The sequence below is a fragment of the Tamandua tetradactyla genome, chromosome 3 (genome assembly GCF_023851605.1).
Source record: "Tamandua tetradactyla isolate mTamTet1 chromosome 3, mTamTet1.pri, whole genome shotgun sequence".
NCBI classification, from domain to species: domain Eukaryota; kingdom Metazoa; phylum Chordata; class Mammalia; order Pilosa; family Myrmecophagidae; genus Tamandua; species Tamandua tetradactyla.
This window is the reverse complement of record NC_135329.1, coordinates 110,253,068-110,276,394: the sequence shown is the minus strand read 5'-3', so window position 1 is coordinate 110,276,394 and position 23,327 is coordinate 110,253,068. Positions and strand designations below refer to the sequence as shown.

At 34.1% G+C, this 23,327-nt stretch overlaps 1 protein-coding gene across 1 annotated transcript in view; it reads left to right on the top strand.

The window, feature by feature from the left end:
* LRP1B (LDL receptor related protein 1B) overlaps nucleotides 1-23,327 on the top strand; it is a 1,945,542-nt gene that overhangs the window by 1,570,198 nt on the left and 352,017 nt on the right. Inside the window, exon 42 of the mRNA XM_077153691.1 lies at nucleotides 19,973-20,162. Coding sequence (XP_077009806.1) covers nucleotides 19,973-20,162 — 190 coding nt within the window. The remainder of the gene's footprint in view (nucleotides 1-19,972; nucleotides 20,163-23,327) is intronic.

The following is a 23,327-nucleotide window of genomic DNA, read 5'->3' as shown; positions in this document are numbered from 1 at the left end:
GTATTTATCTCCCATTACCCTTGGAAGACTGCCACAGCTATGCTCATCCACACTCTTAGTCATTTCTTTGCTTGTATTTCTGTGCTTGCAGTAGATAGAGACATTCATTGAGGCATGTCTGAGTTCATATAATTTCCACTAAGCCTGCCTCTGGAGTTCAGCTGAAACTCAGAACTCAGATGTTTTCAAATCTGGAAGAAAAAAAAAGCAAAACACTGTATAAGACCTCAAAAAAAAAAAAAAAAAAAAACACAGCACTTAAAAGCTTCAAACTGTTTCAAAATGCTTCAGTATTCTTTCAGGGCAAATTGTTCCTTTGTTCTGGGAAAACAAATAAATAGGGTTGTTTGTTATGCAATGGAAAGCAAAGACTCCTCTAGTGAGAGTCTTTGATGTGAAATGTTTGAGAAGCTCTGGCTCAAGGGAACTAAACATACTTTGGGAATGAAAATAAAAGCATGTCTTTGTTAAAGATAGAGTTGCCTCTCTGCAAACGTGTTTGCTTTTAGAAAAATGTGTTTTAGATAAATAGGAAAATGATGATGAAAGACAATTTGGTAGAGAATTTTTCTCCACTCAAACCCTTTGGGTTGAATTTCCTCTTGTTTGAGAAGTGAGGGACCGAAGTCAATGGATACACCTTCATGAAAGGTAGTTTTATTGCAATAATTTAGACACAAGAAGAGCCAAATTCGGGTGGTCAAGAATGACCTAGTTTTATAGCTATGTTTGAAGGAAACAATGAGTTATGTACCCCAATTTAGACATATTCTTAATCCGTGAAGAGCCCATTATAAATAAGACCTTTTTGAAGATGTGATTTTAGTTAAGGTATGGTCCAACTGCATGATGGTAGATCTTAATACAGATTACTGGAGTCCTTTATAAGCAGAAGAAATTCAGGCAGAATGGGAGAAAGCCACAGGAAGGAGCCAGAAGTCAATGGAACCCAGAAAAAATAGGGGAGGACATGAGGCCAGAGATACAAGCTAAGGAACCCTAAGTAATGTCATGGCAAGTCCACAACGCTACTAACTCTGTGAGGAGGCAAACTTTTCAGCCTCCCAAACCATCAGACAACAAATTTCTATTCTATTGTTTAAGTCGATCCTTTTATGTAATTTTTCATAGCAGCCTGATAAACTAAGACAGCATCCTCTTTTCATTATATTTTTTAACTGGCTATTTTTGTATATAATAGAGCTGTTGACTTTGGTTTATTTATTTATTGCCTATCATCTTACTGAACTCTTCCTAGTTTTTTAGCAGATTCCCTGAAATTTCTAGCTATTTTGTCACAGAAAATAATAATTTTTGGTACAGTTGTTCCTTGTTTAAATTTTTAGATTATAATATAGATGTTCATTTGTTTTGTTTTTAGTAAGTTAGAATGGTCAAAAAAATGAACTTTATGACAGTTAAGAGATTGAAGAACAGAGAATTAAGGGCAAAGGGGACAGATAAGGAGCTGTTGCTACGGTTTAAGATTGATCAGATTTGACAACCCAGATATTTGACATCTGGCACTGGGCCACTCCCAGTCAGAATGGACATCTTACTAAACCATTTCCTGGCTGGTACCCTTTATTGGTGCATATCAAGTCTCATGTGAGATTTGCTAATAGCCTTAAATAATCTGAGGAAGTAAAAAATAAAAGCCTATAACTGAAAGATTTATCATATAATCACTTTAATGTCTTTTTAGACATATTTATTGATGTGAACAAACACAAAATTGATTCTAAAAGCTTACACCAAAGGAAAGATAATATAATTCTTAGTATCCAATCCATGCTTTAATCTATTACAGTCCATTAATCAAGTGAACTGTTACAGAAGAGAAAATAGTTCAATCGATCATTAGTTAGTAAAGCATTCTAACAAGGTAGATGTGAGATAAATTGATAGCATATTAATCTGCTATAATATCTCCACTGGCAATTAATGAAAGCATATCTAAAATATCTTAAAAGAATTTTGAGTAATGTCCAGGCAACTCTATTTAGATAGTCTTTCATTGACCTAGACTCATAATGAAAACGCTTCCATTTATAAGCTAGAACTTAAATTTCCTCATCTTTTATTTACATCATCTCATTTGATGCTTATTTTCACATTTTATTCCATTTCCTCAGGATATACTCCTGATCTACAAATCAAAAAACTTTATTGAGACATAATGCATACAGCATAAAATGCACAAGTTTGTGTGTATGATTCAATGAGTATGTTCACAGAGTAGTACAACCATCAACATAAATAGTTTTAGAACTTTTTGTATTTTTATTAACTTGTCTTATTCTTAAAATATGAGCAATTGTGGGTTTTACAGAGAATTCATGCAGTTAGAACAGAATTGCCACCCATCTCCTTCCACACATATACACAAACACACACACACATACACAGTTTTCCCCATTATTAACATTTTGTATTAGTGTGATGCCTTTGTTACAATTGATAAAGCAATATTGTTTTTAGTTATACTCATAACTGCAGTCCACAATTTGCATTATGATTGTCTCTGTAATCTGGTCTTTCTTAAATATATTTTCTTCTGGTAACAAATATGCAATAAAAAAATTCCCATTTTATCCACTTTCGGTTTTACAATTCAGTAATGTTAACTACATTCACAGTGTTGTGCTACAATCACCACTATCCATTACCAAAACTCTTCCATCACCCCAAACAGAAACTCCATACCAATTCAGCATTGTGTCCCCATTTCCCAACCCCACATGGATTCTGGTAGCCAGTATTATATTTTCTGAATTTGTGAATTTGCATGTTATGATGACTTCATATAAGTAAAATAATTTATTCCTTTCTGTCTGGTTTATTTCATTCAACACTATGTATGTCTTCAAGTTTCATCCATATTATCACATATATTAGAACTTCATTCATTTCTATAGCTGAATAGTATTCCGTTGTACATATACAAAATTGTTTATCCATTCATCTGTTGATGGACATTTCTGTTGCTTACACCTTTTAGCAATTGTGAATAATGTTACTTATGCATTTCAGTGTGCAAATGTCTGTCTGAGTCCCTGCTTTCAATTCTCTTGGGTATATACCTAGAATTGGGATTGTTTGGTCATATGGTAATAATTCTATGGTTACTTTTCTGAGGAACCACCAAACTGTTTTCCACAGCAGTTGCACCATGTCATCCTCACATCAACAATGTATAAGGGTTTTTATTTCTCCACATCTTCTCTGACACTTGTTATTTTGTTATTATTTTTTAATAACAGTCATTCCAGTGAATGTGAAATATTTTCTCCTTATAGTTTTGATTTTCATCTCTCTAATAGCTAATGATGTTGAGCAACTTTTCTTGTGTTGATTGGCCTTTGTCTATCTTCTTTGTAGAAATCTCTATTCAAGTCCTTTGCCCATTTCTTAATTGGGTTGTTTGCATTTTTCTTGCTCAGTTGTATGATATCTTTTTATATTCTTGGTATTAAACCAATATCAGATATACAGTTACTAAATAGTTTTTCCCATTCTGTAGGTTATCTATTTACTTTCTCCATAAAGTCTTTTGATGCACAAAAATCTTAATTTTGTTGAAATCTTATTTATTGATTGATTCAGCTGGCCACAACATAACTAAAAATGACATCTTCAAAATGTTTTATTTACAAGTGGATTCACACCCCAGTAGACCAGGTGTTAGGACCTGAGCATGTCTATTTTGGGGGTCATGATTCAATTCCCAGTGGTCAGTCCTCTGGACTCCAAAAGGACATGTCCCTCTCACATGAAAAATACTTTCATTCCATTGTAACATCCCAGAGCCATAAATCTTTTTAGAATAATGCTAAATCCAAAGTCTCATCAAAATTAATCATGGGGATGGTTTGTCCTATGGCAAAAATCCTGTCTGATGGACCTGTGATACTTAGAAAAAAATTATTTGATTCCAATATAAAATGATGAAACAGGCATAGAAGAAAACATTCCCATTCTAGAAGGAAGGAATTGGAAGGAAAATAGAAATCATGAGTCCTAAGCAAATCCAAACTGTCCATTTGCCCTGCCCCCACCAAAGGGCCGACCTGCTCTTTCCACGCACATGGGTGGGCCTGCTCTTTTGGCCTGAGATCGCTTCAGTCCGAAACTAGGATTCATGCTTCTGCCCTTGAAATCATTTTTCCATCAGTTTGCCCCTTCTCTGTCCCTTTCAGACATTGCTTCTGTTCATACCAATTTGCAAAAACTTTGTTGGCTTTGTTTGACATTTCAGAGGGTCCAAACCATTACACAAAATACTTTCCAATTATCTTCCTGGCTAACCGCATTTTCCAATCCTGATTTCTACTGCAATGGTAGACTGGATCTGTGTTGAGTTACACCCTATTTAGCAAAAGGTCATTTAGTTAAAATCTTATGTGGAGACCTGTCCTTTGGAGACTCACTCTCTGAAAGCTCAGGGAAGTCCCTGGTATAGCTGCTTCTGGCCTGGTATCAGAGCATGCTATCTAGATAGGATGAGAATATTCAGAATCATAAATTTCTGGTTTCTTTGAGCCTCAAGGTTCAGTTCTCAGCTTATCTCTTTTCTCTCTCAAATTACTTTAAGCTGCAAGTAGAAGACAGGCTCATCTTCCACACTTAGCTTGGAAATCTCCTTAGCTAAATATTCAAGTTCATCACTTGCAAGTTCTCCTTTCCACCCATCATCAGAACACAGTTTCAGCAAGTTCTTTACCACTTTGTAGCAAGGCTCACCTTTCTTCCAATTCCTAATAGCACGTTCATCATTTCCTGCTGAGGCCTCATTGAGGTCACATTACCATTCATATTTCTACCATTGACTGAGCATTCTAGGATTTTTCCATCAAATACCTCACAATTCTTCCAGACTCTACCAATGACCTAATTCAAAGCCATTTCCCCTACTTTAGATATGTGTAATAGCAGCACTCCACCAATAGCTGTTTAAATATCCTAGCTGCTAAAGTAAATGCCATACAGTGCATTGACTCAACAACAGGAATTTATTGATTCACAGTTTTGAGGTTAGGAAAAGTCCAAAATTCAGACATCAGCAAGGCAATGCTTCTTCCCTGTAAACTCTGGTGTTCATAGGTTGGCTGCCAGTGGTCCTTAGGTCTAGCTCTTTCTTTCACATGAAAGGCACACAATAGTATCTTCTCTTTTCTCTTCTGGGTTCTGCTGACTTCTAGCATCTTTCCCTGAGACGTTTTGGCTTCTTCCCTATAGCTTTCTCTATAAGGTCTTCAGTAAAGACCTGATACAATTGGTCACACCTTAACTAAAAATAACATCTTCAAAACGTCCTATTTATAAATGGAGTCACACCACAGGATGTGGGATTGGAACCTGAGCATGTCTTCTATAGGAGACATGATTCAATCCCCAATATGTATTATTTCATTTGTTGCTCATGCTTTAGGTATAAAATCTGAGAAATGATTGCCTAACCCATAGTACCCAAGATGTTTCCCTATGTTTACTTTCTTTCCAATTTGTATGCATTTTTAATTGTTTTTCTTGATTAATTGCTCTGGCTACAACTTCTAGTAAGTGCGCTATTGAATAACAGTGCTGACAGTGGCATCTCTGTCTTGTTCCTGAACTTAGGGGGAAAGGTTTCAGTGTTTCAACATTGAGTATGATGTTAGTGGTAGGTCTCTCATCTATGCCTTTGGTCCTTGTGAGAAGGTTTCCTTCTACTCCTAGTTTCCTGAGTGTTTTCATTAAGAAAGGGTGCTGGATTTATGAAACGCTTGTTCTGCATACATTGAGATGACCATGTGTCTTTTTTTCCCCTTCATTGTATTAATTTAGTATTAAATTATACTATAATAGATTTCTTATATTGAGCCATCCTTACATAACTGGAATGCATTCACACTTGATCATAGCATATAATTCTTACAATGTACTATTGGATTTGGTTTTCTAGATCTTCTTGAACATTTTTGTCTCTATATACTTGTGATAATAGCCTGTGAATTTTCTTTTCTAATGATATCTTTATCTGGCTTTGGTATTATGGTGATACTGGCCTCATATAATGAATTGGGAGTATTCCCTCCTCTTCAATTTTTTTTTTAAAGAGTTTGAACATAATTGGTGATGATTCCTATTTTTTTTTCAAAAATTATATATTTTTTTGTTAGAGGAGCTATAGGTTTATAGAAATATCATGCATAAAATACATAAAATACAGAGTTTCCATATACCACTCTATTATTAGTGTCTTGTGTTAGTGTGGTACATTTGTTATAATTCACGAAAGAACTTTTTATAATTGTACTGTTAACTATTATCCCCACACTTGGGTCTTTGATTATTAGTTTAATGGATTTAGGGTCTGCAGTGAAATCTTCTCATTCATTTTTTTTTAGTGGTTTTATTTACATACCATACAATCTACCTAAAGTGTGTGATCAATGGCCCTTGGTATAATCACAGTTACGCTTTCACCACCACAACCCATTTGAAAACATTCCCATTGCTCAAAAAAGAAAACATACCCCTTATATTCCCCTATTATTGACCCTTAGCATTGGTATCGTATCTTTGTTACAATTGATGAAAGATTATTACAATGTCACTGTTGACTATAGTCCTTAGTTTATGTTAACTACATTAAATATGATACACATTTGTTCTAGTTCATGTAAGAACTTTTCTTATATTTCCTTAACTAACTATAGTTATCATCCATAACAAGTTTCACTATACTTCACTGTCCCATGTTTTATCTTCTAGCTTTCCTTCTAGTGACATGCATGACCCTAGACTTCCCTTTCAACCATACTTATATCCAGCATTGTTAATTACACTTAAAGTATTGTGCTACCATTATCTCCATTCATTTCCAGACATACAATGAACTTTATTAAAATCTTTGAATCCACTAAGCATCATCTGCCCCTTCTCTACCATCTTTCTATTTCCTGGTAACCTATAATCTAGATTTTATACTCTCAGAGTTTGATCATTATAACTTGTTCACATTAGTGAGACCATATAATATTTGTTCCTAGCTTATTTCACTCAACATAATGTCCTCAACTTTCATCTATGTTGCTACATGTATCAGCACTTCATTTGTTCTTATAGCTGCACAATGGAATTTGTAGTAATTCTTTTCAGAAGGTTTTTAAAATGCCCCAGTGAAGCCATCTTGTCCTGGGCTTTTCTTTGTTGGGAAGTTTTTGATTACTGATTCAATCTCTTTACTTGCAATTAAGATGTTGAGACCTTCTTTTTGTTAACTTTTTAATTGTATACTATAACAAATATACAAAGCAAAGGAAGAAAAAAAGCGATAGTTTTCAAAGCCCTCTTCAACAAGTAGTTACAGGATAGATCTCAGAGTTTGTCATGGTCTACCATACCATCATCCGAGATTTATTCTTCTAGCTGCCCCCAAACATTGGAGGTTAGAAGGAATAAATTTTGTTTTTTTCGTCTTCACATTCGACATTTTTTGTGAAAAATAACATATATACAAAAAAGCAATACATTTCAAAGCACAGCACAACAATTAGTTGTAGAACAGATTTCAGAGTTTGGTATGTGTTAAATTCCACAATTTTAGGTTTTTACTTCTAGCTGCTCTAAGCTACTAGAGAGTAAAAGAAATATCGATATAATAATTCATTAATTATATTTGTTTGTTAGACCCTGCTTTCTCTGTATAACTCCACCAGCATCTTTGATCTTTTTCACACACTTTAGGGGTGTTTGGGGTTTGCCCATTCTAACTTTTTCATGTTGGAAGGGGCTGTCAATAATATGGGGTTGGGAGATGGAACTAGCTGATGTTCTGGAGAAGCTGAGGACCTCTAGGATTCAGGACTTATCTGGTCCAGGGACCCCTCTGGAGGTTGTAGCTTTCTAGAAAGTTACCCTAGTGCACAAGAAATTTGTAAAATCTTATATACTGCCCTAGGTATTCTTTAGGATTGACTGGAATAGTTTTGGTTGGGTTATGGCAAGTTATGATAAGTAGCAATGTCTAACTGAAGCTTGCCTAAGAGTAGCCTTTCAACTGTATTTGAACTCTCTCAGCCAGTTCTGAAGGACCTCTTTTGTTGCTTATTTGTGGCTTAACTCTCTCTTAGTCCAACTCTGCAAATGAAATCATTGCCCTCCCCACTATGTGAGACATGACATCCAGGAGTGAGTCTCCCTGGCAATGTGGGAGTTGACTACCAGGGATGAGGCTGGCCCTGGCACCATGGGATCAACAATCCCATCTTGACCAAAAGGGGGAAAAGAAGGGTAATAAAGTGTCAGTGGCTGAGAGAGTTCAGTGTCTTAGATGTCCCAATTGAAGCAAGTCTATAGAAATATCCAATCAAAGGTATCCAGGGACAGATACCTTGGTTCAAGAAGGCCGATGAAGTTCAGGGTCTCTCTCTCTCATCCGAGAAGGCACATGACAAACATAGTCACGGTTTCTCTCTCATCTGGAAAGGCGAACGCAGTCACAGTTTCTCCCTCAGCTGGAAGGGCACATGGCAAGCACAGCGTCATCTGCTAGCTTTCTCTCCGGGATTCCTGTTTCATGAAGCTCCCCGGGAGGTGTCTTCCTTCTTCATCTCCAAAGCATTGGCTGATGGAATCTCTGCTTCATGGTGCTGCAGCATTCTCTGCTCTCTTTGAATCTCCTTCATTCTCCAAAATGTTTCTTTTTTTATAGGACTCCAGAAACTTATCAAGACCCACCCAAATGGGTGGAGACAGGTCATCACCTAATCCAGTTTAACAGCCACTGTTGAGTAAATCACATCTCCAGGGAGATGATCTGATTACACTTTCAAACACACAATATTGAATAGGGATTATTCTGCCTTTAAGAAATGGGATTTGGATTAAAACATGGCTTTTCTAGGGGACATACATCCTTTCAAACCAGCCCAGAGGTCTTCCAGAAGTTGCTCTTAGGTATACCTATACGTAGGTTAAGCTTCTCTGCTATATCCATAAGTTTCACAAGAGCAAGCCTCAAGATCGAGGGTTTGGCCTATTGATTTGGGTGTCCCTAATGTTGACACAGTATCAGAGGTTTCCCTGGTGGTAAAGTTTAGTAGTACCATATTTTTTCTCCCATCTCTCAAGGGACTTAGGCAATACTTTCTGATTATCTGCTTAATATATTCTAGGATGTATCCAGGTATTACATTAAGCTAAACAGGATTACAGGCCATCTACCATGCCAGAGACCCAGGTTCAATTCCCAGAGCCTGCCCATTCCAAAAAGAAAAAAGAAAAAAAGTGAAGGATTAAAGGCCTTCATTATTATTCTGAGCTCCCTGTGTTTCTATTTTTCAAATGAGCTATCCGGACAAGTTGAGTTAGATCATGTGCTATAGAAAATTTAGGTTTTGGACAAAATAAACTTTCCTTCCGTTAGTCTCAAAGAGTAGGTGAGGTTATAAAATATAGACAATGTCTTCCTTACCCCTGTGTTCTGAATTCCCTCAATCCTGACCTGATTGTCTTCATTCTTATCTCCAAACCAGGTTATACGTATATAAAACAGCCTCTCAAAATCCAGAGATAGTAATTACCAGTCCAGATCAAATGTGACTGCTGTAAGAGCTTACAATCTAGGCCCTGTTTTCTTATAAGCATTTTCTAAAGGAGACCATATAATAATTGCTCTTTTGTTCCTGGCTTATTTTGCCTCACCAAAAGTCCCACAGTTTCATTCACAGTATTACATGCGTCACAACTTCGTTCCTTTCTATAGCAGTGCAATATTTGATCATATATGTACACCATCATTCGCCAATCTCTCTCTCTCCATATAATATAGACCTATATTTTCTAGTGTCATTGTTGTTGTGTTTCTAGGCATTTGTCCATTTCTTCTAAGTTATCCAATTTTTGGTATACAATTGTTCATAATTTCCTCTTACAGTCCATTTTATTTTTGTGGGGTCAGTAGTAATGTTCCTATTTTCATTTGATATTTTAGTTATTTTTTTCCCTCTCTCTTTTTTCCTTTGTCAGTCTAGCTAAAGTTTTGTTGATTTTACTGATTTTTGTGAAGGAACTTCTGGTTTCAGTGATCTCCTCAATTGTTTGTTTGCTTGTTTCTAAGTCTCTATTTCACTTGCCTCCACACTAATCTCTGTTAGTTCCATGCTACTCTTCACTTTGGGTTTATTTACTTTTCTTTTTCTAGTCCTCCAGGTGTTAGGTTCATTCTCGTATTTGAGAACTTTATTTACTTATTTTGTAGTGTAAGCATTTAAGTTTATAAATGTCCCTCTCAACACTGCCTTTGATACATCCCATAGTTTTCACGTGTTGTGCTTTTGTTTTCCACTTGAGATATTTCTTAATTTCCCTTGTGTTTCTTTTTTGACTCATTGGGGTTGAAAGTGTGTTGTTTAATTTTTACATATCTATGAATTTTCAAATTTTCCTGCTGTTATTGATTCCTAGTTTCTTCAGAGAAGCGGTCAAAGAAGATACATTGTACAATTCCAATATTTTTCATATCTTTTGAGATTTGTTTTGTGACCTAACATATATGATTTATCCTGGAATATGATCCATGTACACTGAACAAAAATATGTATTCTGCTGCTCTTGGCTGAAGTGTTCTATATATGTATATTAGGTCTAATTGGTTTATAATATTTCTCAAGTCTTTTATTTCCTTACTGATATTTTATCTAGATGTTCTACGTATTATTGAAAATGGTGTACTCAGTTCTCCTATTAATATAGAATCATGTGTTTCTCCCTTTAAATTTATCAATATTTGTTTCAGATATTTTGGTGCTCTGCTGTTAGTTGCACATATATTCTCATATCTTTCTTTTTGAATTGATGCTATTGCCAGCATATAGTGTCCTTCTTTGTCCCTTTTAACATTTTTTCTTATACCTTTTTTTGTCCCTCAGTTTTCTCTTAATGGCTACTTTCATAAATTCCTTGATATTTTTTTTTTTTTTTAGTGTTACATTTTGAGTCCCTTCTCATTTTCTTCTCTTTACACTTCTTAAGTATTTCCTTTGTGGCTATCATGGGACTTGAATTTAACATTCCAAATCTGTAACAATCACATTAGGATCAGTGCCAAATTAACTACAGTAACATACAGAAACACTATTCCTGTACTCTGTCTCCACACCTTTTTTTATACTTATGACAAATTATATCTTCATATATTGTACGTGCCAATTATAGAGTTGGCATTAATTTTTCTGCATTTTTATTTATTATCTGTACAAGAAATCTTTATTTCTTTCTACTGTTTCAATCTACCATTTAGGGTCTTTTCCTTTCAGTCTGATCAAGTCCCTATACTATTACTTTAAAACATGTCTGATGGTGATGAGCAACCTCAACTTTTATGTATCAGGGTATGTTTTAACTTCTCCCTCATTTTTGAAATATAGTATCATTGTATATATAAAAATTTTGATTGGCATTTTTTAATTATTTCATCCCACTGCCTTCTTTTCTCCATAATTTCTAATGAGAAGTCTGTACTTAATTTTATTTGGGCTTCCTTATGCATAATGTGCTGTTTTTTTTCTTGAATCTTATAGAATTCTCTCCTTGCCTGTGCATTAACATTGACTAAAATGTATCTGGGTGTATTTCTTTTTGAGTTTATCCTGTTCAGCTTCCTTGGGATTCTGGAATGCGTATATTTATGTCTTTTGATAAATTTTTGAAATTTTCTTCCATGATTTCCTTGAATATTTCTTCTGCCCTTTTCTCTCTTGCTGCTTCTTCTAAGACTGCCATAATGTTTATATTTTTATGTTTGATGCTGACCCACCCTTCTATTAAACTCTCCTCACTTTTTAAATTACTTTTTCTTTGGGGTCCTTGGCCCAGATGATTTCAGTTGTCTTTATCATTGAGTTTTCTGACTCTTTCCTCAGCCAGCTTTAATCTGCTATTAAAATGTTGTAGGGATTTTTCTTTTTGTTTCTTTTCTTTTCTTTGGTTGTTGTAGTCTTCAACTCCAGTATATGTATTTGGTTTCATTTTATAATCTTCCTCAATTTATTGAGATTCTCATTTCGTTCATTTTAATTTTCCTGATATGCTTCAGTTTCTTTAGCTCTTCGAGCTTATTGAAGATCATATTTTAATGTCTTTTTTGGGTATGTTCAAAATATCAGTGCCAAATTCCCACAGTGAGATAGCAAGATAGGTCCACACCATACTGGGAAAGAGCTGTGAGAGAGGTCAGCGAGGGCACCATGAGTTTCTCCTACTGGTTTTAAGCTATTTTCTTGATTTGGTGTTTGTCCTGTTACTACAACCCTTTATTGTTTTTAGAATTCTGAGGAAGTTGGCTCTGCCATTTTTTTGCCAATTATTCAAAGATTCTGTTAGGTGATAGAACACTCAAGTATCTTATGCCACCATCTTAGTTGATCAGAAGTCTAATTTTAGAACATTTTATTCTTCCCCAACAGAAATTCTGTGCCCATTGTAAGTCAGTCCCTGTTTGCCCCCAAGCTTCTCAGTCACAGGCAAACTACTAATATACTTTCTGTCTCTAGATATTTACCTATTTTGACTGTTTCACATAGATGGAATCATACAATAAGTAGTTTTTTATTACTGGATTTCCTCACTTAGCATGATGTCTTCAAGATTCATCCATGTTTCAACATATTTCAGTATTTCATTCCTTTATTTGCCAAAAAATATTTCATGTATGGATTTACCACACTTTGTTTATCCATTCATCAGTTGGTAGACATTTAGGTTGTTTCCATTGTTTGACTACATGAATAAAGCTGCAATAAAAGCATTCATTTCTTTTGGGTATATACCTAAGAGTGGAAGTGGCAGACTATATGGTAGCTATACATTTTACATTTTGAAAACTGCCTTACAAAGAGACTGTGTTATTTTACATCCAAACCAGCAATGTATGAACATTTCAACCTCTTTATAATCTCACCATGCTTGTTATCCTTTTTATTATAGCAATTTTAGTGTATATAAAGTGTGATTTTGATTTGTACCCTTAAATGACTAATGATGTTGAACTTTTCAAGTGCTTATCAGCCATTTGTATACCTTCTTTCTAGAAATGTCTATTCACATCTTTTGCCTATTTTTCAGTTAGGCTATTTGTCTATTGTTGAGTTATGAGGATTATTTATATATTCTGGATACAGGCTGTACTGTTTTGAAAGGATGTATTTCCCCTAGAAAAGCCATGTTTTAATCAAAATCCCATTTCCTATTCAATACTGTATGTTTGAAACTGCAATCAGATCATCCGCCTGGGCGATATGATTTAGTCGAGATTGGTTGCTGGATTAAGTGATGACATGTCTCCACCCATTTGGGTGGATCTTGATAAGTTTCTGGAGTCCTATAATAGAGGAAACATTTTGGTGAATGAAAGAGATTCAGAGAGAGCAGAGAATGCTGCAGCACCACAGAGCAGAGAGTCCACAAGCCAACGACCTTTGGAGATGAAGAAGGAAAATACCTCCTGAGGAGCTTCATGAAACAGGAAGCCAGGAGAGAAAGCTAGTAGATGATGGCATGTTCATCATGTGCCCTTCCAGCTGAGAGAGAAGCACTGACTGTGTTTGCCGTGTGCCTTCTCACTTGTGAGAGAAACCCTGAACTTCATCGGCCTTCTTGAACCAAGGTGTCTTTTCCTGGATGGATGCCTTAGATTGGACATTTCTATAGGCTTGTTTTAATTGGGTCAATTTCTCAGCCTTAGAACTGTAAACTAGCAACTTATTAAAAACCCCTTTTAAAAGCCATTCATTTCTGGTATGCTGCATTCTGGCGGCTAGCAAGCTAGAACACAAGCTCATTATCAGATAAGTGCTTTTTAAATATTTTCTCCCATACTGTGGGTTGGCTTTGTACTTCTTGATGTTGTCTTTTGAAGAACAAAAGTTTTAATTTTGATGATGTTCAACTTATTTATTTGTTTTTGTAAAACTCCAGATTTACTTCTATTTCTTATTTTAATAGTTTTATCATTCCAGTTCCACAGTTAGGTCAATGCTGCATATGTGTGTGCACGTGTGGTTTGAGACAAGGGTCACTCTTTTGCATGTGAATATACAGTTGTTGCAGCATCAATTGTTGAGAAAACAATTCTTTCCTCATTGTATTTTTAGTACCCTCATCCTAAATCAGTGGACAATAAACATAAAGGGTTATTTCTGATATATTTGTCTATCATTATGCCAGTACCACGCCTTGATTACCCTAGCTTTGTAGTACATTTTTAAATTTGGAAATGTGAGTCCTCTAACTTTGTTCTACTTTTAAAAAATTGTTTTGGCTATTCTGAATCCCTGGTATTTACATATACATTTTAAATAAGTTCAGTTTGCCAATTTCTAGGAAGAAGTCAAATCCTATTTTGATATGTATTGCCTTGATTCTGTACATCAATTTTGGAAATATTAGCATCTTAATAATGTTATGTCTTCCAATTGATGAACATGAGATATTTTTCCATTTATTTGTCTTTTTTAATTTTTCAACAATGTTCTGTAATTTCGCAGTGAAAAATTTAATGTATGCTATATTTATTTTTAATATTTTATTTTTTAATGCTTTGTACATATAATTGCCTTCTTAATTTTATTTTTTTTGAGTTCATTTCTCATGCATATAAATATAATAATCTTGTATTTTGCTTCTTGGCTGAACTCATTTATTAGTCCTAATTGTTTTCTAGTGAGGTATCATTTATTCCAATCATTTTCTATTGAGCTAGTTAAGATTTTCAATATAAAGAACATATTATCTTCAAACAGAGATATTTACTTACTCTTTCCAAATTGAATGCTTTTTCTTTTCTTGGCTAATTGTCCTGCCTATTGTCTCAAGTATAATGTTGAATAAAAGTGGTGAGAGTAGATATCCTTGTTTTTTTCCTGATCTTGGGGTGAAGTCTTTCACCATTAAATATAACGTTAGGTGGGTTTTCTTAAGCAGACTGAAGAAATTATCTTCTATTGCTAGAACTACTTAGTATTTTATTTGATGAAAGGATGTTAGATTTTGTCAATTAAACATGTAGATCAATAATTTGAGGACAGAATGTAAGCCTCCTTGGCAATGTGGGGCATTATTCTTGGGGATAAGCCTGACCCTGACATTGTGTGATTGAAAATGACTTCTTGGCCTAAAGGGAGAAAAGAAATGAAACAAAGTTTCAGTGGCTCAGTGATTTCAAATAGAGTCAAGGTCATCATGGAAGTTATTCTGATGCATTATGTAGAAATTCCATTTTAGTTTCTAGTGTATTAGAAAATCTAGAAGGAAATACCTGAAACGGTTAAACTGTAATCCAGTAGACTGGAATCTTCATGATGATTGTATAACTATATAGTTTTTATCATGTGACTGTGTGATTGTGAAAACCATGTACGTGACATTCCCTTTATCCTGTGTATGGGCAGATGAGTAATAAAATAAAGGCAAAAAATAATTGGGAGGAATAAGAGGTATGGGATGTTTTAGGTGTTCTTTTAAATTTTATGTATTCATTTTTTTCTTGGACTAATGAAACTGTCCAAAACTTGATTGTGGTGGTGAATGCACAACTATATGATGGTACTGTAAGCTATTGATTGTATTCTTTGGATGGATTATTTGGTGGGTGACTGTATCACAATCAAATTATATTACAATAGTCTGAGGATGGTTATTGTTTCATTGCCATGAAGGAGAGTACATGAGAGTCATGGGTAGCTCACCAAAAAATAAGGAAGGAAGGAAGAAAGGGAGAGAGGGAGAGAGGGAGGTAGGGAGGGAGGGAGGGAGGAAGGGAGGAAAGGAGGAAGAAAGAAAAAAGAGAAGGAGAAAGAAAGAAAAAAGAAAGAGAAAGAAAGGAAAGAAGAAGAAAAAAGAAAGAATAGAAAGGAAGGAAAGAAGGAAGGAAGAAAGAAGGAAAAAGAAAGAAAATTGAAAGAACAGAATTATTATAGGATTTTTAGGGAAGGGGAGTGTTTAGGCAAAATTTAAATGAAGCGGTTTTTGTTTGTTGTTTTAAGGCTTAAAACAAAAGACAGCTTTGTATAAAGAGTTCATCACGTCTAAATTGCAAAGTGTACCCAGGATCCTGTTTTCTTGGAAATAGCAAAGTTAAGAGACGTTATTATGTCCAGAAACCTCTTCATTATGGTCTGTAACTAGGTTGGAAATTGAGGCTTCTTCTCTGTGTCAGAGTGCCTTAGACCCTCCCTACAAGATGAAATGTTTCCTACTACTGTTATAATTTTAAATAGCAAACTCTCTCTAGTCTATGATTTTAGAAAACAAGCCATGAGTAACAAGGCAATACTCAATCAATGAGGATGTCATCATGACACTTCACAGCTACAACATGTTCTGGGGAGAAACTTTCTTTCCCTACTAACCCTGCATCTGGCTTGATCTGCATCTCTTATCCCAGGCAGATGAATTGTAGGTCAGATTTTTACTTTCTTAACATCGCTCTGTTTCAACATTTTGTGTGTGGTATATATGGCTTTCTACCAAGCACGTCCTTCCTGCTTCCCCCTTTAGTATGCTCTTTTTCTTCCTTTAGAACACTGTACAGAAAAGGAGGAGCAGTTATCCCTTCACTGGTGATAAAATGAAGGTGAATTCTCTATGAAGTCTTCCAGCAGCTGTGTTTGGGCCTATCAAGATCAGTCAGCCCACTGGTTGCTATGGAAACTAGGACCAAGGAAAAGAAATTTTCCATGGTTCTGAGGTATTTGCCTGCCTTGTGTTTTTTGATGAGTTGGCCACCTCTCCTTACTTTTACAAACATGTATCAAAACCTATGCTTGGCCAAAACCAATTCCCTACTCGAAGTAAAAAAAGAAAAGGATTTATTTTTTAAGTGTGCACTTGGAGTGAAATGGTGGTGTCTTTACAGGTTATACGTCAGACTTCCAGTATAATTCTCTTCTTTAGCCATAGTGGAAATGCAGAGCTGCTCAATAGTGCTGTTATAATTACTTTCTTAATTATTCCTAGTCTATATCCTTGAGTTCTGAGAATACTTAAGTCTGTATTGATTTACTCTACTCAATGTTTCAGGTTTGGTTGATTGGAAAGATGAGCATTTTACTCTTATTTTCAAACAACGTAATTGTTCTGACAGTACCAATAATCACTGGTTCTTATTCTAACTGTTCAACTGATTCAGGAACCTCAATGTTTAAACACATACATGCAAACACACACCATATACCCCCACATTCTTGTTAAATCACCGTAAAATGCCCATAATTAATTGTCTTATATTATCTCAACTAAAACATTTTTCATGATTTTAAAATTTAATATATTTTTTAATCTGATATTTTACTAATGCCAGTAACAAATTTGAAAGGAATTAAAGACCATTTTGAAACGAAGACAAAAATAAATGAGGTATATTACTGAAATACTTTAAAAAGTAATACCAGATTATGATTAAATGTACTTTGGGTTATCATCTATTACACAAATAAAAGAGATTTTACCTAGACAGAGAACTGTATTACATACTCTAACAAATCCTGGAACTGTTTCAACCATTAAAAAGAAGCATCTGCTTCATCTCAATGGTGAGACTAAGTGGTTTTTGCTGATTTGGAAGGAAAAAGTGGCCAGGAGCAAGATCTGTCAAAATCACTAGAAGGAGAAAATGCATAGTGAAGATGGATTAATGATACTGATTTGCTTGAATTTATTCAGAGCTTTGCCATTTTTCATTCCATTTGTGAATGATGAAGGAGATATGATGCTTCACGTTCTGCTAATAGAGTTAACTTCATTTCTTAAATGACTTGAAAGTGCAAAAAATACAGTGGAATGGGTGATTTACTAGTTGATAACTGATACAGCTTTCATCAATATCATCAATCTCCCATCTACTCCTCCCAAATGAAACACCATATGATTTATACTAAAAATAGCTTCATCTAATTTACTGTGGTGTATTTTCTGTGTTACTGTATTATAATTACTGTGTTATAATTTTCTTCCATCATCTCTGGCTTAAGTTTCCACACTCCACATGCCCATTAATTTCTTGGAAATAACTTTGTTGACTGTGTGAGAGTAGGTTACTCATGGTAAATTATTGGTGATATAATTTACCCTTTATCAGATGAATTAGAACTAATGAATAATTTGTTCAGTTCCAGTTTGATGTAGTTCAGAATAAATGAGAAGTACTATAAATCCAATTCTAAGTAACGGTGCTATTAAAAACATGTGCTTTTGAAGTAGATGAACCTGGGTTAAAAATCTTGCTGGTCCTGTGACCACTGGTTTCAGTTTCCGTCTTGGAAAAAGTAGAGCAATTAAACAAATTTATTTATTTATATACAAAATGAAATGTTGTATAAAACAGTTGACATGTTTCCCAGCAGAAAGACAGTGACCAATAATTGATAATTATTACTTTTATTATTAGTGGATTTTTTCTGTGTGACCTATGGAAAAATCACAAATGATAAAAATGTAATTGCTTGAAATAAATTTGGTTTAAAAGACTTCAATTTGTGTTTTGCACTCCACTGAATCCTATTGACCTTCAAACTAAATATCTATCCATATTAAATCTGAAAACAACCTTAATTTACCTGTTTTGAGTTTCTGAATAATTCCTTTTAGAAGTACCTTGATACAAGTACAATGCAAAGGTTTGGTCTTTGTTTATCATACTCATTTTTTTAGTGTGACTAGCAAACTTATATACATCATTTCTTAAATTAAAAATGCTGAGAATAATAACTGTGTGGGAAACAGATACCACAAAGGAAAAACTATATGTTATTAAAATATATATTCAAAGCACTTGTATGGTAAATAAAGAAAAAAATTACTCTCTTATCCTAGTGACTGACACAATTTTAAGAGATAATTATTCTGATTTTTTTCAGTGTCACTTTTATGTATTAGAACCTGTGCACCACAATTTATCTTTTTTTTAATTTTTTTTATTAATTAACAGAAAAAAAAGAAATTAACCCAACATTTAGAAATCATACCATTCTACATATGCAATCAGTAATTCTTAACATCATCACATAGATGCATGATCATCATTTCTTAGTACATTTGCATCGGTTTAGAAGAACTAGCAACACAGCAGAAAAAGATATAGAATGTTAATATAGAGAAAAAAAATAAAAGTAATAATAACAATAAAAAAAGACAAACAAACAACCAGACAGACAAAGCAAAACAAAACAAAAAAACAAACAAGCAAGCAAACAAAAAACCTATAGCTCAGATGCAGCTTTATTCAGTGTTTTAACATGATTACTTTACAATTAGGTATTATTGTGATCTTTTTGTAACAACATTTGAATCATCGCCTTAGTTGTCAATCAATTCATTCTTCTATTTTGCTTTTATGCTACATTGGTTGAAGAGAAACAAAGAACTTGCAGCACTAACTTATTAAAACATATATACCATTGTTTGATAGTTATAAGTATGACATTGGATTTGGGTTTTTGATGTTCTTGTGATTGTGGTTTTAATATGCTTTTCCTTTACATCTCCAGATATAGTGTCAAGAGATAAACGCATTATGATTATACCTAAATGACATCTTTGAAATGATTTTCACAAGCATCCCTAAATTTCTGTGCACTGGATACTTTTGAAAATTAATTAAGATACAGAAAAAAAGAGCCACTGTTTTCTTAAATAAAAGGCAATTAATTGAGCTTTTGGATGACAAGATTCAGTTTTATAAATGACATCTTTTTTGCAAGCTATGATATATACGTAACAATTCACAGCTAAATTTTGTTGTGCATAATCAGCTATTCATGACATTTACTGTAGGCTTCACAGTTATTATAATTTTCTTTTGGAAGGCTTGTGGAGAAATGAAAGCAAACAAATAACATATTGGTATATGTATAACTTAAATGCCTTTTACGTCTGGAAGCTATGTTCATTGTAAATAAAAACATTAACTTATTCTCCTTCCTCCCAACAGATGTGGGGTCCGTGGAAGGCCTTGCCTATCACCGGGCCTGGGACGCGCTGTACTGGACCAGCTCCACCACCTCATCCATCACCAGACACACAGTGGACCAGGCTCGGCCCGGGGCGTTTGACAGGGAAGCGGTCATCACGATGTCAGAGGACGACCACCCCCATGTTCTGGCATTGGACGAATGTCAAAAGTAAGAAGCGGTTCATTGTTATTTCTGTGTTATAATTGCAAGTCAAAAGAATATCAGAATCTAAGTGCATGGGTAGTTCAGTGGTTAGAATCCCCTCCTTTCATGCGGGAGACCCAGGTTTGATTCCTGGACCATGTACCCCCCCCAAAAAAGAATCAGAATCTATGTTCATTTAAATATTAATTAACTTTAAAAATAAAGGCCTCCTTTGAAGTTCTCTTTTCACAATTTATAAAACTTCTTTTTAATGTGAGCAGTATAAAGTTGCATAATTAAAATCTGGACCTTTTAAATGCTAAGGTTCACCTCCTTGAGCGATCTAGTAAAAGCAAATTTAAATGATGAAAAGGAAAATAAAAAAGATAATACAATGTTGGAAAAGGAATATGAACAAGATATTAATGCATAGCTGATTTTAATTTTCACTTTGGAAAAATATATTGACATGTTTTTAAATTTGAAAGGTGTTTTTATTCTTTAATAAAATAATGTTTATATCTAGGATGTGTCCAACTAAAATGCTGAGAAAAGAAACAAACAACGACAAAAGTAACTTTATATGCAGAAATGTTTCCTACATTAGAGACTTGCATTCATTCTAAGTAGTCTACATGAGTTTGACAATATATTGTGCAGGCATTTAAAATAATATTGTGAAGAATTCATGACAAAAGGAAATGCTCAGGCTATAGTACTGAGTAAATAGAAAACAAAACAGAATAGAGAAAAAAAAGCTGAGAATGTCATAAGTGGAGCAGTTATAGGAAACTGGAGAACAGGGCTCAGGTTAAGGAGACATCAATATAGATTTCTATGCCATTCTTATGCTATATGGTAAAGCTGTGAATTCCCAGAGCATCCTTTTTTATGTATTAAAAAAAAAAAAAGAAAAATTGGTTGACTCTGACTTTCAGCTGCAGAAATAGAAGAGCTAGCTCTTTTTTAGGTGTGGTAAGGCTAAAACAATGAAGAATAAAATGCGATGACTAATAAGCCCTGACCCTGACCCTGGCTTTGACTTTGACCACCTATCAGGGAAAAGAACGACATGATTCAAGGTGAAAAGAATATACATTTGGACACATTTATAGAGCTAGGAGATTGGACTTAATTTCTTTAATTATATATATTCATCTTATGAGTGAGACTGTGGAGGTTGAAAGATGAAATGACTCTGCATGCAGCCCCATCACTGTGAGTTTGCATGGACATGTTTTCTGCTTCCCGGGAAGAGCTGGTTTTGTACCTCTCACTGCCATGTCAACATGCAGCTTGTTGGTTCAGCTACATTTATCCTGGCAATTCATCAAAATCTCAGGGACAATAATGAACATCCTGTAGTAATAATAAAAGAGAGTATTTCAAAGGAATTTAGAAGTCCATTTTGAAAGAAACGAAAGGAAGATCACTGATGATATATGATAAATTTTAATAGATAAGTGTTTAAGCTCATAATTATTTTGGCTAAAATTCTTTAGGCTAAAAAGTATATGCTCATCATACTTGTGGTGAGCTGTAAATTAGAATTAGACACAAAAATATTTTAACTGGAAAATTATAAATTATTAAAATGTAAAGTATAAAAAAGACATTTTTATCATTATATATTGATGTCTTTAAATCACTATTGCATATTGGTTAACAGCAAAGTTTAAATAAAATTGTAAGTTCTTGATGAAAGTTATGTTACTTAAGTCCAAAACTTGGTTCTTGAATAAACTAACTGTGCAAATGTAAATTAGACAACCTCTCTGGGCTTCTGTTTTCTCATCAGTGAAAGAAGGAAGTTAAATGAGAGAAACACTAATACTTCTAAAATGCTGTCATATTAAATCCAAACATCTAGAGCAATATTGCAAGTAAAGAATTGTGATTTCAATACCTCATCTTATATGCATTACTTGTAAAATGTTTAACTGTCCAAATTTTTCACTTTAAAATTCACTACATGTGGATAAAGCTATTGCATATTTAAGAAAATGGAATGACATTTTTTTCCCAAATTTACTAATTCACAGAATAGAATTCTTTTGGTATTTGCTTATTTAGAACCACTTTTCTGTTCTATAGAATAAATGAAAATGCCTTCAAATTTTTTTTAACAGAAAAGCATAGGCACCCTACTATTTCTCAATGGGTGGTTTATTTTTTAATGTAAGCAAATAGATTTTTTTGTGAATCTAAATATTATCTAGCTATAAGATTTTACACAACATTCAAATACTAACATTGAATGATTTTATCAACTATGAAGCTATGTTGCCTTTAAATACTTATAAATGGCATTTATATTTGCCAAACTATGGTAAATGCGAAATATTATTTTGATTGTTTGAGAGAGAGAGAGAGAGAGAGAGAGAGAGAGAGAGTCAGTATATTTTGAACAAAATTTTTCAGGTATTAAATCCTTCCTTCCTTCCTTCCTTCCCTCCTAAATAGTAACAATCTATCTTCAAATAAAGTGTTAGGGGCAGTCCTATAGATAAATTAGGAGCTAATAAATTGGAAACTGGAACCATAGTTCTTCCTCCCTTCCAGTGACCCTTTAAGACATCCATAGACTCCTAGGGTTTCTTCAAAGTACAGTTTGGCAAATGTCAAATTAAAACTTTCTGTAAAAACTTACAAGTAGCAGATATTGACTTTAAGGATTGAGAGTAACACCTGGAATTCTAGAAACAACACTGTAAAGTGAAAAGTCAGACTTACAAAGAGATAAGAGAAAGAGGAAATTAAAGAAGATAGCAATGATTTAGTAATTTTATTTTTGTGAAACATATGGAACAGAAAATGCAAAATCTGAAAAATAAACCTGGAATGGGCAACAGATTTTGAATTTCAATACGAAGAAGAGAAATAAAGCTAGGATAATAATGATGCACAAAATGATCACATTGAATCAGCTAAATGATGATATTTTATAGATTAGAGTATATTTTCAGTTCATAGAACTTTTAAGACAATTGTTTTAACCATGATTAAAATAAATCCTCATTATGTATCAAACTAACTCAATTCAGTTAAATTACTGTTTGGGGGAGAGCACATAATAATTTTCTTTCAGAAATAGTTTCCAGGTTTCATTTAAAAATTTGGAAAAAATGTACAATCAAATATAATATGCAAATTTCCCTTTTGTACTTTCACTTTGTTAAGGGTTATAGA